Source organism: Chionomys nivalis, chromosome 7, assembly GCF_950005125.1.
Source record: "Chionomys nivalis chromosome 7, mChiNiv1.1, whole genome shotgun sequence".
NCBI classification, from domain to species: Eukaryota; Metazoa; Chordata; class Mammalia; order Rodentia; family Cricetidae; genus Chionomys; species Chionomys nivalis.
The window spans coordinates 66,267,373-66,282,165 of NC_080092.1; the positions used below are offsets into that span (position 1 = coordinate 66,267,373).

Here is a 14,793-nt window from a genome sequence, read left to right on the forward strand (position 1 = left end):
TGCCCTGCGGGAAGACGAAGGTCTTCTATCTATGTCCAGGAAGGTGAGCGTCTAAACAGGCTAAGCTCCCACAAAGCCAGTTCATGTATTAGGATCGAAACCTAGTGCCATTGTCCTTGGCTTCTCATCAGCCTTCATTGTCCGCCATGCTCAGAGAGTCCAGTTTCAACCCATGCTTCTTTTGGAGTTCTTGGCTCTGACGCTCCCAGGACTTCATAACAGGCACAGCTGAGTGTTGCAGCCAGCAATGCTTTGTGGTAACACAGCAGCAGCACAGAGAAGGCATCTTTGTCGGTCTCAGCTTCTCAGATCTGAACAGGCCACTTAGCAAGTGTGCCTCTCTAGTAGTGTGTGAATTTTCCCAAGCATTTAACAGAAACCGTTTTATTTATCAGTTCTTATCAAAAATGCAAATCCATTGTTACTCTTCTGTCTTTGAACTTTGATCATCTTCATTCTCCTAGTAACTTGTAAGGAGTTTTGCTGTCCATTTGTGCTGAAAGGCTAATTTCTAGAATGTTCTGTGGATATTTGCCTTAAGGCTCAGAAGCTTTATCTTAAGATGAGTAGACTCTTAACATTAAGCTTCTTGAAGTGTCAGAAGAAGATTATTTTTTCAATCTCTATTTCATTGAATGAGAGGGAGTAGAATGGCTTTCATTTTTCACTCTATGGTTTTTTTAATTACAATTTTAAGAAAATCATATAATACTGATATCTTAATATTCAGAGAAAATTAAAGTGCCATGAACGAAAAAGAAAAGTTGGAGAGGCAGAAAACAAGAAGGATAGAACAGGAAAGGAGGGATAGAGGAGGGAGGAAAAAGAAGGTTGTTAGAAGTCAAAAACCAAGCATCAGCCATGGGCATGGGAATCAGAGCTCATGGGCACAGAAAGCACATGAAGAAGTGTTTTAAAAAGATGCCATTCTGATCTGTTTAATCTGTAGCTCCCCGAATAATCGAGGCTAGTCTGTATAGCTCATTCAAGGTTACGGTGGACCAGTCTCCATGTGAGCAGTGATTGAGCAGGTTCTTCTCAGATGTCTGAAACACTTTTGAAAAGTTTTAGGAATGTGGCTACATTTCAGTTTTTGGTATGCAAAAATTCCTGGGTTTGATTCCCAGCATCCCATAAAAATAAAGATAGGAAAAGTAGTTATATAAATGGTCAAACACACACAGAATACAACAGATGTTTTGTGGATCTACCTGTAACCTGCTCATGCTTCTGTTTCCTGGGGAACGTTTGCATGTGCGTGCGCACACAGAGGCAGAGGAAAGTCTTTCTCGGTGCTTTTCCCTGTGACTGTTTTACTCTGCATCTGCTGATGACTTTAGAGCTGCAGGTGAGGTGAATGCGGAGGCCTGGAGAGCTCCAAGTGGCTCGCGCTGTGTGCCAGAAGAGGATCAAGCCTTGGGAAATGTTCTCTTGCTTTCAGAAGGAGCCTGTAGGTGGTTGTTAGTCAGCTCGACCCTCTTGCTTCTGTGTGTCACGGATCTGTTTGGACTTAAACATATAGTGTAACCATAATGATGATTTAGGATTCTGAAATACATTCCTATGGATGAGCTGAAAATATTGGTGTCTTCAAGGTCTAAAAGCGTTTCTTCTTGCCAAGACAACTTTGCCTCTTTTGCTTAGGCAAGAGAAAATACCTGTTTAGTTCTTTCTGCTGTATAATGACCTAGACTTTCCTAGAATAGTATTAGACAATAAACAAGTAAAGCATGGAAGAAGCTGCATTCATTCTGTGCAAAATGATTGCTTTTCTAAATGCTTCCCACCCCTTTTCAACTTGTCGCCCTGCTCTGTTTCGTATTTGTTTGTTTTTGTGGGTGTGTTTTGTGGTGCTGGTGATCAGTCCCAGACCACTGAGAAAAGTGCTCTGATATCCCAAAGTTTGCTTTTTGTAGCAAAATCTTGATGTTTACATATTAAAGAGCCAAGGGGGTGGTTCTTTTTCTTTCCATTAATTCAAATAAACCCTTTCTAATCTTATTCTCTTATAAAGTATGGCACTTTTATAACCTCTGAATGTAGAATAAAGAATTGATTATTGCTGAAAGAAGTTTATCTCAAATGCAGGTGTGTGAGTTAAACTACTTAGTTGTGAGGCTGTTGCTACTGTTAAGGATTTTACCTATGGCCAGCCTGTGTCTATCTCTACCCACAACTCCCTCCCCTTGCCTCTCCCCTCTTCCTCTCCCCCCTGTTAAGGATTTTACTCATGGCCAGCCTGTGTCTATATCTACCCACAACTCCCTCCCCTTGCCTCTCCCCTCTTTCTCTCCCCCTGTACCAGGGATTGAATACATGCTAGACCAAAGCTTTCCTACTGAGTGAAGTGTTTCAGCTGAGAGGAATGGTTACCTGCTGGAGGCAGAAGTACCCAAGTCTAAATTTTATGAAGAATCATGAGCTGCTCTTGGACCTGGACTCATTGACCTGTAATCTCAGCTACATGGGAGGCTGAGGCAGGAGGATTGCAATCTCAAAGTCATCATGGTCTACAGAGTGAGTTGTACATGCTAGACCAAAGCTTTACTACTGAGCTATGTCCCTAGGCCCCTTTTTACTACTCCTCCTCTCCCCATTCCCTGACCCATGCCTCGCCAAAACCCCATGGTGGTGCTATGGCGGTACCCATGCTGGCCTGTTCCTGGAGGTCTGAGGAGAACTGGCTCTTTCTCCACCGTAAGTTCCCTGATGGAGCTCTGATCATCAGCCTTGGCCGCGAATGCTGTTGCCCACTGGGCCATCTGACTCGCCCCCCTTTTTCACTTTTTATAAAGTTGAGTCTCATGGTGTTGCTCAGGCAACTCACTCTGTAGACCAGCAGGTAACCATTCCTCTCAGCTGAAACACTTCAATATTACAGGTTTGAAAATGGAATAAAGTTGGTCTTTTTTTGATATTTTTGTAAATATAGAAATGTTAATGTGCAGACATAATATGCAGACATGTTATGTAAACAAAATGAGAAGTATCACCTTGTCTTAGGAAAACTTGTCACACCTGGTAAGCTGCTGAGACACGTGACTGAAGACACCATGAGTCACTTGGTTTTCCACACCGTGGCAGTCATCCCTCACGGTGCATTTGATTGCTTTCCGGTTCCTTTCCTTGGGCTGGACTTGCTCTGCTGACCTTACTGTAGTTCTCTTTTTGCACAGCTTTCTACTAAATACCTACTTTTATGTAGGTACACGGTCTACACCACTTCTAATGTACCAACATACAGGTACTGGAAAGTCCTCCCTGTCCCCTAACCATCCTCACTACCTCCCAGAAGGTAAGTCGTGTGTGCTTGCAGATGAGCATTAGGAAGCAGTCTCGTGCTGCTGTTTATACTCCAGAGCCATGGCCTCACTCCACAAGCGCTAAGCAAGACCGTCTCGTTACTGCAGGCAGGCTGGACTTTACCTTGCTGTTGTTGAGTTAATGTGCCTGTGCTGAGGTTCGCTGCTGACTGAGTTGCCGGTGCACATGTTAAGTTGGCATTGTGGGTATCTTGCCAGTAGGGACTTTAGTTGCAGATGTCCTAAAGACATTGCCACACTCTTGTTTATTCCATTCTAAGTTGCACATTGGGATGGTTTGGAAATTTTGCTCAGCAGAGTTGCTGATCTGGCCAAGAATACCAGTCCATTAGGCTCTATTGTTTTCTTCATTTTATGAGATCTTTACCGTCATGCTGAGTAGTAAAACGAAATTGTGAGCCCTGCCAGGCTGCCTCCAGATATCATTTGTCCAGACACACAATGTAAAATGACCTCTGGGGCAACAGGAATAACAAATGAGAGGTCCTTTAGTCATGCAATGGAAGGAGACTTTGGGAATCTGGAAAGGAAACTGGAGAGAGAGGGATAAGATGTACCGGGAGTTGAAGGCTGTTCGGGGAAATGGATTCTCTTATAGACAATAAGAATATGTCATTTTTCTAATTATATATTGCTGGTGATTGTTCTTCTGGGAATGTGGAAGAAAAGGAAAGTGAAACCAGAGATGTGCAATGACTAAATGCAAAAAACTTTAATAATTAATTAGCGAACATCTATGGTACCCCTGGGCCAGGGTGCAGGGAAGATCATTGATCCATTTAATATAAACGTGGGAGAAGCTTGTTCCTGTATGTACTGTTACACTGCTGTTGGCTCTTGTGAAGCATGCCTACTGATAAGCAGGCCCTCAGTGAGGGAGCGCCTCTGTAAAATTGAGTGTGCTCCCTGGCTCCCCACTTACAGCGCCTGTAACAGAGTGAGTGGGTTCTAATAGGAACCATTTCTTTGGATATTTTTGGTGTATGACTTTGTAGCTGGTGCCTTTTTCCTTTTTTCCCCTAGTCATTGAAAAGTAACGAATGTCTGTCACGCAGATAAGTATGGGATGGAAGGAGACTTTAGGAATCTGGACAGGGGAGGTGTGGAGAGAGGGATAAGATGTAAATGGCGTCTGTTTAAGGGTATAGAGGTGTGGTTACTGCTGCTGTCACAGATTGCTTGGCTCTTACGTTTTCCTTTTCGGCATGGCTGGATCACTGGGAACTTCTCTGTTCATTTTGCTGTTTGGTTGTTTGTACTGGAGACTTAGCTTTTAAAGCAGATTTCCATTTCTACAGTAAGAAATTGCATTTGCCCTCTGGTTCTCCCTGGAGGCCCAAATACTTTCTCATCAGAAGCAGGGTTCGGTTTGGAGCACTGTCATATTGTATGGCCGCTACAGAAATGCTGCTTTTCATAAGAAACAGTATATGTGAAAGTTTGCCCTTGAATGGGAGTTCATCACTGTTGGCCTTTGGGTGAGCCTGCAGCAGGAGCTGTTTCATTCAGGGCAGCATGATGTCATTGAAGTCAGAAAGTTCTCTGGAGCTAGAAAAAGACACATTGTTCCCCGAAATAACTTAAAGGACTGAAACCTGTTGGCACATTATTGGCTTCTCAGTCCTCACTAAAGACTTCAGCGTGGCTGCTTTTCATCATCCTCTGTGGGGTAGGGACTTTGCAGAGTACAGAAAACACTCTGCCGCTGAATCTCAAGAGTATTTGGTGATGCTCGCAAAGTTGAGCCACCAGCCTTCCTGATGATCCTCCGAAGAGAGCATCATGCATATACAGTACAGATTTCAAATTTTTCTTTTCTTTTCTTTTCTTTTCTTTTCTTTTCTTTTCTTTTCTTTTCTTTTTTTTTTGTTTTTTTTTTGTTTTTGTTTTTCGAGACAGGGTTTCTCTGTGGTTTTGGAGCCTGTCCTGGAACTAGCTCTTGTAGACCAGGCTGGTCTCGAACTCTTTTCTTTTTTTTTTTGGATTTTCGAGACAGGGTTTCTCCGTAGCTTTTTGGTTCCTGCCTGTCCTGGAACTAGCTCTTGTAGACCAGGCTGGCCTTGAACTCACAGAGATCCGCCTGCCTCTGCCTCCCGAGTGCTGGGATTAAAGGCGTGAGCCACCACTGCCCGGCCCTTTCATTGTGTTCTTAAGTGGGTTTAAATTTCACTTAGTTTTTCACATAGCTCTACAGTAGATAGGACTCTCTCACTTGGAATGTGAGGCCATGTGTGGGTGAGCATAGTTGTGTTTGGTCGGCACCCTCATATCGGCCTCATTGTACTTAGCTATAGGACCCTGGATGGCCTCATAGTGCCTGGGAAAGTCGGGAGGCCAGACTTGGCCATCTGCCTTCACTGTTGTTGAGCGGCTGTGTTTTCTGAGCTTTTGGAGCCACACTTGAGATGTTTTCTTATTGTTACCAAAAACAAAAACAGAAAAACCCAGAAGAACCCAGAAACCCAGAAAGAGCTGAAGGAAACCGTTCCTTCCACTGCTGTCACGAACTAGAGCCGCACACTGCATTCATGCCGCTGTTTGAATACTCATTGCTTTATGTGCATTCTATGCAAGGGGCTCATGACCCATGTGTTCTTGACCTCTTAACTTTTTTACGCATTGCAAATCTTTAATTTATCTAATTTAGTAGTACTAGATAGAACCACACATTTTTTCAGTCTTGAAGCAATACTTATGTCCCTTTAATTTCATTAAGATGTCTGACTTTGTCCTGAATGCTTGCAAATCACACCCAACCCACTGAGAGGACTATTTCCCCTCCTGCTCTCTTACAGAGACGTTCATGGCAATGCTGAATCCTGCATCGTCCTCGGCACAGCGTAGGTTTACTAATGAAGGACTGAAGTTATTGAGTTTTAACTGTTTCTTTGGGCGGAATTTTAGAAACCTTTTAATTCTGTGAAAGTGCAGCAGGTTTGTGGCAGGAAATTTGCATCCCCTGAAGTAGTACTGACTTGCTTCTAGAACCTGCGACTACATCACACATGCTAAGATGTGAATGAGGGTTTAGCAGAGCTCAGAGGTGGAGGTTTAAATATCACATGGCTGCCTGTTGGTTCATAATTATGGCTAGCGGAGCGTGATACTTCGAAACACAAGGAGTTGGCAGCGTGGGAGGTGGTGTTCTCAATTTTCTTTAGATAATAAAAACAAACAAACTTCTGTGCATACTGATCTTTGTAATCAGCTACAGAAAACACCTCAGAAGTCAAAACCAAGATTCTTCCAAGTTTTCATAGAATTCAGGACATATTCTTTGATTACTGAGAAATTTTTATGTATGTGTCGGACCTAGGGATATAGTCATCAAACCATTTCATCTTTCTCTTCATGATTTTACTTACTTTGTTTTATCAATGCGAAAGCAGTTTGGGCCGAGACTGAAAGGGGTATTTTGCAGAGATCAGCACTTGACAAACTTGTTTTGTTTTATTGGCCCCCGTGACATATGAAATATGAATGTATACATACAAGTATGCATTTATATGTTCACCCACATATCCCTCTCTGACAGCAAAGTACACTAGGTGGGGTTTTGTTGTTGTTGTTGAGCTGTTGTTTACTCATTCTCGGCATGCCTGCTTCCCTGAGAACACTGTAAACATTTGGGGTCACAGTTACCATATAACTGCCCGGTGTTCTCTGTTTATCCAATGTCTGTGTGTGGAGACAGTGTTTTCAAAGTGCTATTTGTAAAGTAAATTGACAGTGCTTCCTTTGCATGCATATAAGGTGCACTATAAATTCCTATAAAGTAGGGGACAAGATGATAACTTTACATCATGACGCTCCTTCGCCATTGCTCTGGCAAGTTTGTCAATCACCTAAAAAGAGCTGATATAAATAACCAGCTAGCAAAGATGGGGGAGTTGCCTTAGTGTGAACGGCACTTGCTGCTCAGCTAGAGGCCCCAGCATCACATGGTGGATCACAACCACAACTCTTCTCCCAAGGAATCTGACTCATCTGACCGCCATTGTTACCAGGCACACACATGGTTCGCATCCTCCATCCACCACTCAGATACACAACTACATATAAAATTAGTTTATAAAACTCCCCTTTTAAAATTAAGATAGTTCTTTGCAGGGCAGTGGTAGAACACATTTTTAATTCCAGATCTCAGAAGACAGAGGCAGATGGATCTCTGTGTTAGAGGTCAACCTTTTATACAGAGTGAGTTTCAGGGCAGTGAGGGATACACCGAGAAACCCTGGCTTGAGAAACCAAAACCAATAAATAAATAAATAGTTGAATTATACTTTAACATATGTTATTAGAAGTATGAAAAATGCATCATTGATATCCTTTCTAGTGTTGCATCTAAATTTTGTGTAAAATATTTTGACATAATGTATTTGAGAACATTTTATTCTTGTTGGTACCAAGTGCATGACCTAGTTCCTGATGAGATTATTGGTTATTGATGGACACAGCATCCATTCTTGTTTCTACTTCCTGCCTTGTGGTCCTCTGGACTTTTCCTGTTCCTGTTGCACATGTACCAGATGCTCTGCCCTTTCTGCACTCTATCCAAGAGTGATACAGTTTTAACAGTAGAGATTCTGTGCTCACAGCCACGGTCAGTACCTGTCACTCAGCAGGATTGCTTTCCTTTCCAGTTCTAAGGAGCGGTTGGAAAGTGTGCAGACTGCTCCAATCAAGTGTGCTTTCTGATTTTTTTTCATCCAACTAGGTTCAGAGTTTCCATTTATTCTTCCCTTTCCCCTGGTGGTTGTTTTCCTCCTTGGGCAGTGAATGCTGACTACTCTCCCTACTGGGTTTGGAGGAAGTTTAGAACATCCATAAGTATAAGGGAGAAAAAAAGATATTCAGTTAACATGGAAGATATTTCTCCTGCACTTTAATTTCTCCATCTTCTGTTGCTGCTAGGGCATCTTAATTGGGAAAGCAGTGAACAGAAGGCCTTTCTAAATCCCCTCGTAGACGTTCGAGGTTCAAATTCCTCATTTTCTTGCCTTGCCTTTTTTCCCCTTCTGGCAGTTTAAAGGAGACTTATTTATTGTCAGTATTTCACATATACAAAGAATTCATTTCTGTGTTGTGTATTTGGAATATTTACTACTTCCTTTGTAAAGCAGATGAGGACAGAGGGGCTCCTCCTCCTCCTCCCTACTTCCTCATCCTCCTCCCACCCCTGTGGGAAATTCCAAGCATACCCACAGCCAGATAACAATAGTGCAGCAAACCAATAAACCACCAGCTCCAGACCAGGGTTGTTCCGGCAATAGTCCACTCCATCCTCGCCCTACGCCCTCCCTGCCACCATAGTGTCCTCAGTTTCGTGAAGTCCTGGTGTCACACCATTCTGTCGCTGTCACTTACTCTAAGCTTCAGCCTTACACTTAGTATTTTTTGAGTGTTTATTCTGAAAAAGCTACAATTTTAGGTCCAGGGCATGTGGTACGCACACGGTCTCTTTGAAGATCCACATTAGGTTTTATTTTCTTGTGGAAAGGTGGTTTCCGCCTGCTCACAGCTGTGTAGTCATTCTGTCATGCGGCTCCAGCTGTACCTCCCAGGTCGCTGCTCTCGCTGTGCTCCATGTCCCCTGGTCTCCACGTGACCTCAGCACACACCGCTAACATCTTTTCTCGTCTGTCCCACACAACACGTGCTACCTACCACCTCGTCAAGCTCTTGTTATTGTTTTATGGTATGTTCTGATTTTGGGGGGCATAGAGCATGAAATCCTCTGCCTTCTGTGTGCTGAGATTGGACTCATGGCCCTAGGCATGGCTACCCCATCGTTTTTTTGAAAACTAATTTAAGGGAGGAGAGGGAACTGATAGTTCCTCTTGGTTTTGTCAGTGGCAAGAATTTCAAATCAAACAAAGGTGATGAATGATTTGGGGGCAGCTGCCTCTTGAAAACATCAGTTGACTTACCGTCTTTACAGTATATACCAGAATTAGTCCCCAAAGATTGTTGGAATAATAATGGGGTAATTGTTAGGATACTCTTTTATTCATGATGCCATTTGCCATCATAAAAAATGTAGTTGTGTGACTTTGTGATCATTTGGGTTTCATGCTAAATATCAACATGTCAGAGCTAGAGAACCATGATTTGAAGAAACAACAGTTAATGGTTTGGATATTGTACATCTTACATTTCAACACTATGTCTGTCCATAATGACTGAATTAGGTCTCATTTCTTTTTTTTTTTTTTCTTTTTGTTTTGTTTTGTTTTTCGAGACAGGGTTTCTCTGTGGTTTTGGAGCCTGTCCTGGAACTAGCTCTTGTAGCCCAGGCTGGTCTCGAACTCACAGAGATCTGCCTGCCTCTGCCTCCCGAGTGCTGAGATTAAAGGCGTGCGCCACCACCACCCGGCCATTTCTTTATTTTTGAAACAAGTTCAAATAACTAGTTTTGTGAACTTGTGTCTTTTAAAATCTTGCCTTGGGTCATACTTCATCTCCTTTGTTAGATCTGTTTCCACATAATTTTGTTCTTCTCGCCATACATTTCCTTGACATCATCAAACAAGATTGACATTGCCTTTACTGTTCATGGAGGAATGTAGTAAGCATTTCATTGAGTCTGTATTAAGAATATTTAAAATGCTTGTTTCCTTTTTAATAGCCTATACTAAGGAAATTTTGCATCTAGAGGAATTTACAAATCTCCCTGGTCATGGAAATGATGAGATTGTTTCCTGTTACAACCATGGTCCTTTATGGCTCCTCTCCTGCTTCCACCCCCTCACCCCATGCCTTCTCTTTGGTCCTGTTTCCCAGTTAGCTCAATGCTTGATTTCACTGAAGGGAGATTGGGGACTGGGGAGTTGTGCATTCAGTCCAGTTTTACTTTGCATCTAAAAGTGCTTTTTTTTTAGTAGCGATGGAGAAAATTCACAGCCATAAGGAATGATGTGCCTTCAAAGAAACACTGGGGTGTGGAGACACAAAATCTGAGTAACTGTTGGAACTCAGTGAATGTTAGAAATATTTTGTTGTTTGAACAGGAGCTCCTGAGCTGGTTGAGTGCTTGCCTGGCATGTAGGAAGCACTAGGTTAGATTCCTAGCACTACAGAAAGCTAGCGTGGGTACAGATGCTGTAATCCTAGCAGAGTGACCATAAGTTCAAAGTCAAGACTAGGCCTGAAAGTGTGTGCACCTAACCCTAAGACTTGGAAGGCAGAGACAGGAGGATCTCTGTGAGTTCTAGGCCAGCCAGGACTACATAGTGAGATTGTCTCAAAAAGAGTCCAAAGTTCCTCGGCTGCATAGTGACTTTGAGACACCCTAGCCTGTTTAGAAAGTTCCTCGGCTGCATAGTGACTTTGAGACACCCTAGCCTGTGTAGAATCCTGTTTCCAACAAAACCACAGACACCAATAATTGAGCAAAGACCAGTAAGGTCTTCCTAACTAAAGGTTCTCTTTATATAGACTAGTTTCACCTATATTGTAGTACTGAAGAATTATGGAAATTACTCGAAATGGCCAGGAAAGACAACGTTTTAATTAATACATGAATTTTTTTCAGCGATTGAAAATGTTTCCCAGACATACATTTTTATGCCTTCACTGTAGATAAAAGTAATGAATGTATTCTCGGAATTTGTCCCAGGTCACCTAGCAAGTAGGCCTGCCAGCTCCTCAGTGAACCTGGCTGTTCAGATGGATTCAGCTATTCCCACGGATCTCACCACTAAATGTCTATAATTGTGGGGTTTGATTTTTTTTTTTTTAATGAAGCCTCTTACTGTTGCCCATGCTGACCCTGACAAGATCCCTTCCTGTAGCTTCTGAGTAACTGGGTCCAGCATTTTCCAGCAGCCTGGCCAGTGTTTACTGTTAACTGGACATCTTTCTAAGACTTGTTTGCTCATCAGTTCATGAATTGCACCTGTGTTTTATGTGTTATATCACCTGTTTGAGCTGATTATGTTCTCATCTGATTTTCCAATGCACAATTTGAAGAGGTTTAAATTCTTTTTTTTTCTCCTGTAGCGCTTCCCCCTGGAAGTCCCGGCCCCATTACTCGACATGGGTCCTATGACAGCTTGGCCTCCGACCATAGTGGACAGGAAGATGAAGAATGGCTTTCCCAGGTAAAACTCTGATATATTGGATTTATTGCAATGAAAATGAAATGAAATTTATGCCCTGGCAAAGCCTGCATGGGTAGCCCATATATGGTGGTTCTGTTGAACTTGTCCATATTGGGTTTCGTGGTCTAAGTTGATGAGGACGACTGACCAGGTCTCTCTCTCTCTTTTTTAAATTTGTTATGTATACAGTGTTCTGCCTGCATGTCTGTCTGCACACCAGAAAGTGCACCAGATCTCATTACAGATGGTTGTGAGCTACCATGTGGTTGCTGGGAATTGAACTCAGGACCTTTGGAAGAGCAGGCTGTGCTCGTAGCCGCTGAGCCATAGGGAGAATGGAAATCTGTGTTTATTCTGTTCTTTCCCTTACAGGAAAGTGGAGGTAATCGGTACACTTTGTGAGTCACCAGATCTATGAGTATTTCCTTATTAAGAATGTCTTAGAAGCACTGTTGCAGGAGTGCACACGTATATTTGACTTGTACATATTACGTCTGTACTTCACTGACATTTGTCTGTGCTCATGCAGACGTCTGCTTTGATGCAGCGCATACAGAACGTTCAAATGCTTTTGTTGGGGGAGGTCAGCATTGTCTTCTGCTAGTTCCGGCTGGAATTCCTTTCCTGGCTGTTACCGATGGCCTCCGCCCCATGCCTAAAACAGCATCCCTCAGCCACTCTCACCCCACCAGTGGCTCCGTCTCCAAGTGAAGCGCTTTGATTTCAAAGTGACTTGGGCAGATTTCACAGTGGAGCGATTCCAGTGACTTCATTACAGATGCTGTTGTGTCTGCCTCCAGCCTGACATCATTTGGGGAGGTTAATGACATGTCTCGCATTACCCATTTGGCAGCTTTTATCAGACAGGTGCCTCACAGAAGTCGGACTCTTTGTGGTGTTTTCAGGGAGGATAGCCTGAAAAGCAGAAGTGGCTCTTGAAACTGGAGGAACAATGTTTATTCCAGCTGGGGTGCCCTGTGAATGGCGGCCCATCTTCTGGCATGTGGAGGTCCTTCCTCTCCTGGTGCTATCAGGATTTGTCCGAGAGTGCTGGCGCAGAAACCATTGTCCTTCATTCAGCCTCTGTTTGAGAAGAAGGGGTAATGTGTGCTGTCAGTGTGAAGGTGCATACAATATGTTTGTCCTGCACACAGCAGCGTGTGAATACTGCAACATCTGGCTAGCGCCTCAGTGAATTGCACGGGCATATGTTTACCTCTCGGCTCTGTGACACTCACGGTTTTGAGCTTAAAATATACACAATTCTTTATCTGTGGCCTGATTTACATTGCCGAGTGCAGCTCTGAGAATCAGAAATCACTGTCCTTGCTCTGAGTGTTCTCTCTGTCACTAGTGGGTGTGCGAATATCCTTCCAAGACCAGGATGCCTGTGTCCTCTCGAAGTCGCACGCCTTTGCACTCCGCGTCAGTTGTGTTTTGTTAAAACTTAATCACTGCAATCTGAGAAATGTAATTAAATATAAAAGGATCAGGGCGAGGACTCCAGGCACGTGGGAGCCAGTTTGGTTAGGCCTAGGTGTGGATATGGCAATGGCAAGGCTGAGAGAAGAGTAGTTGGATTTTGCTGAAGATTTGCAGAAGCTGTTGTTCCCAGGGTCATCTGCGGAGCCATTTTCAGGTTCCCCCGTCTTCTGTTCCTTTTTCTTACAATATTGAGTATAATCCTGGCAATGTCCCACCCCTTCCGTAGAGTTTGATACTTATAAAACTTTTGAATTGTTTTACTGTGTGTAGAGTCCTTTGTCAATGCTTATGACAGTAGAAAAAACATTTTGATCAGGTATCAGTTACATGAGAGAAAGCATACTAGCTCCTTTATTTAAAATAGTTGTGAGTGCTGGAGAGACAGCTCAGGAGTTCAGTGCACCGAGTCCCCAGCTCCCGCATGGGATGGCTCACAGCTGCCTCTAATCCGGCTCCTAGGGATCCCATGCTATCATCTGGACTCCCTAGGCACCTGCACACAAGTGATGTGTCCTCACACAGATACATACACATAGATAGAAATTAATCTTAAAAGTGTACTTAAAAAGTAGTCGTGAGAAAACTTGGAAGCAATGTAAATATGCTGCTGTATTGTACAAGGGATTCAGCTTCATCTGTGAGATGATTTGGGCCTTGTCTTAGTTTTCTAGAGCCAAGAACAGCTGCACGGTTTTCAAGAGCTCGAGAGAATTACTTTTAGTCACTTCCATTGCATGCCCTCACTGTGGTAAATGCTGGCTTCGTTGAGTTTACAAATGCGGTCAGTCCCTGGTCAGTCCCTGGTCAGTCCCTGGTCAGTCCCTCGGAAGCTGAGCTCGCTACATGGGGTCCACAACTCAGGTCTCCAACTCTGCAATTCCTTTGCTTGCATGGGATTTTTGTGTTTTAGATACACGATACGGCGCATATATTGTGGATATGTCGATGTACATTTCTACAGTTTTAGGTGAAACTTCTCTTCAGATTATAATACAATTAGATATTTTCCCTTTCCTCCCTCTAACCCTCCTGTGCACACACCCCCCATTTCTAAAATCCGTGTTCTCTTTTTCTTTAATTGTTGTTGTTGGTGGTGGTTGTGATATGGGCGGCGGGCTACATTCTTGGCACCCAACCGCCCACACGGCTAGCTTTATACCCGAAATAATTACACGGAAACTGTATTCTTTTAAACACTGCCTGGCCCATTAGTTCCAGCCTCTTATTGGCTAGCTCTTACATATTGATTAACCCATTTCTAATATTCTGTGTAGCACCACGAGTTGGCTTACCAGGGAAGATCTTAACCTGCGTCTGTCTGGAGTGGGAGAATCATGGCGACTGCTTGATTCGGCTTCTTTCTCCCAGCATTCTGTTCTGTTTACTCCACCCACCTAAGGGTTGACCTATCAAATGGGCCTAGGCAGTTTCTTTATTAATTAACCAATGAAAGCAACAGATTAGAAAGAAATCACTCCCACATCAGTTGGTGGTGGTGTGGGGGGGGGGGTTGTGTGGTGTGTGTGTGTGTTTATTCCTAAATAGATGATTATAATCTGCTTATTCTGTATAATATATGTAAGTTCTAGGCTGACCATTTGATATTGCGTAACCAATGTGTGTGCCCTTTCCTGGGAGGGACTGTCTCTCCCCCTCGGCATTCCTTAGTTGCCTGCAGTTCTTGGTCTTGGGTGAGGCTTTTGAGAACGCCCCTTCCATATTAGCATGTCTGTTGGTGTTGTTATTGTTCAAGTCATGTTTAGGCAGCCATATAGGTGAGATGTATTGGTGTACCTTCTTGGGCATTTCTTGGATACACAATCTCACAGCAGACTTCCTGCCTCAATAATCCCTGAGGTTTAGATGTGGGAATAGCTCGACAA

General features: G+C 43.3%; 1 protein-coding gene across 7 annotated transcripts in view; it reads left to right on the forward strand.

Annotated features, from left to right (window-relative positions):
• Positions 1 to 14,793, forward strand: part of Bcas3 (BCAS3 microtubule associated cell migration factor) — a 486,981-nt gene that overhangs the window by 223,900 nt on the left and 248,288 nt on the right. For all 7 annotated transcript variants that reach the window (XM_057774686.1, XM_057774690.1, XM_057774688.1 and 4 more), the window contains one exon: positions 11,325 to 11,425. In XM_057774686.1, the coding sequence (XP_057630669.1) occupies positions 11,325 to 11,425 (101 nt within the window). The remainder of the gene's footprint in view (positions 1 to 11,324; positions 11,426 to 14,793) is intronic.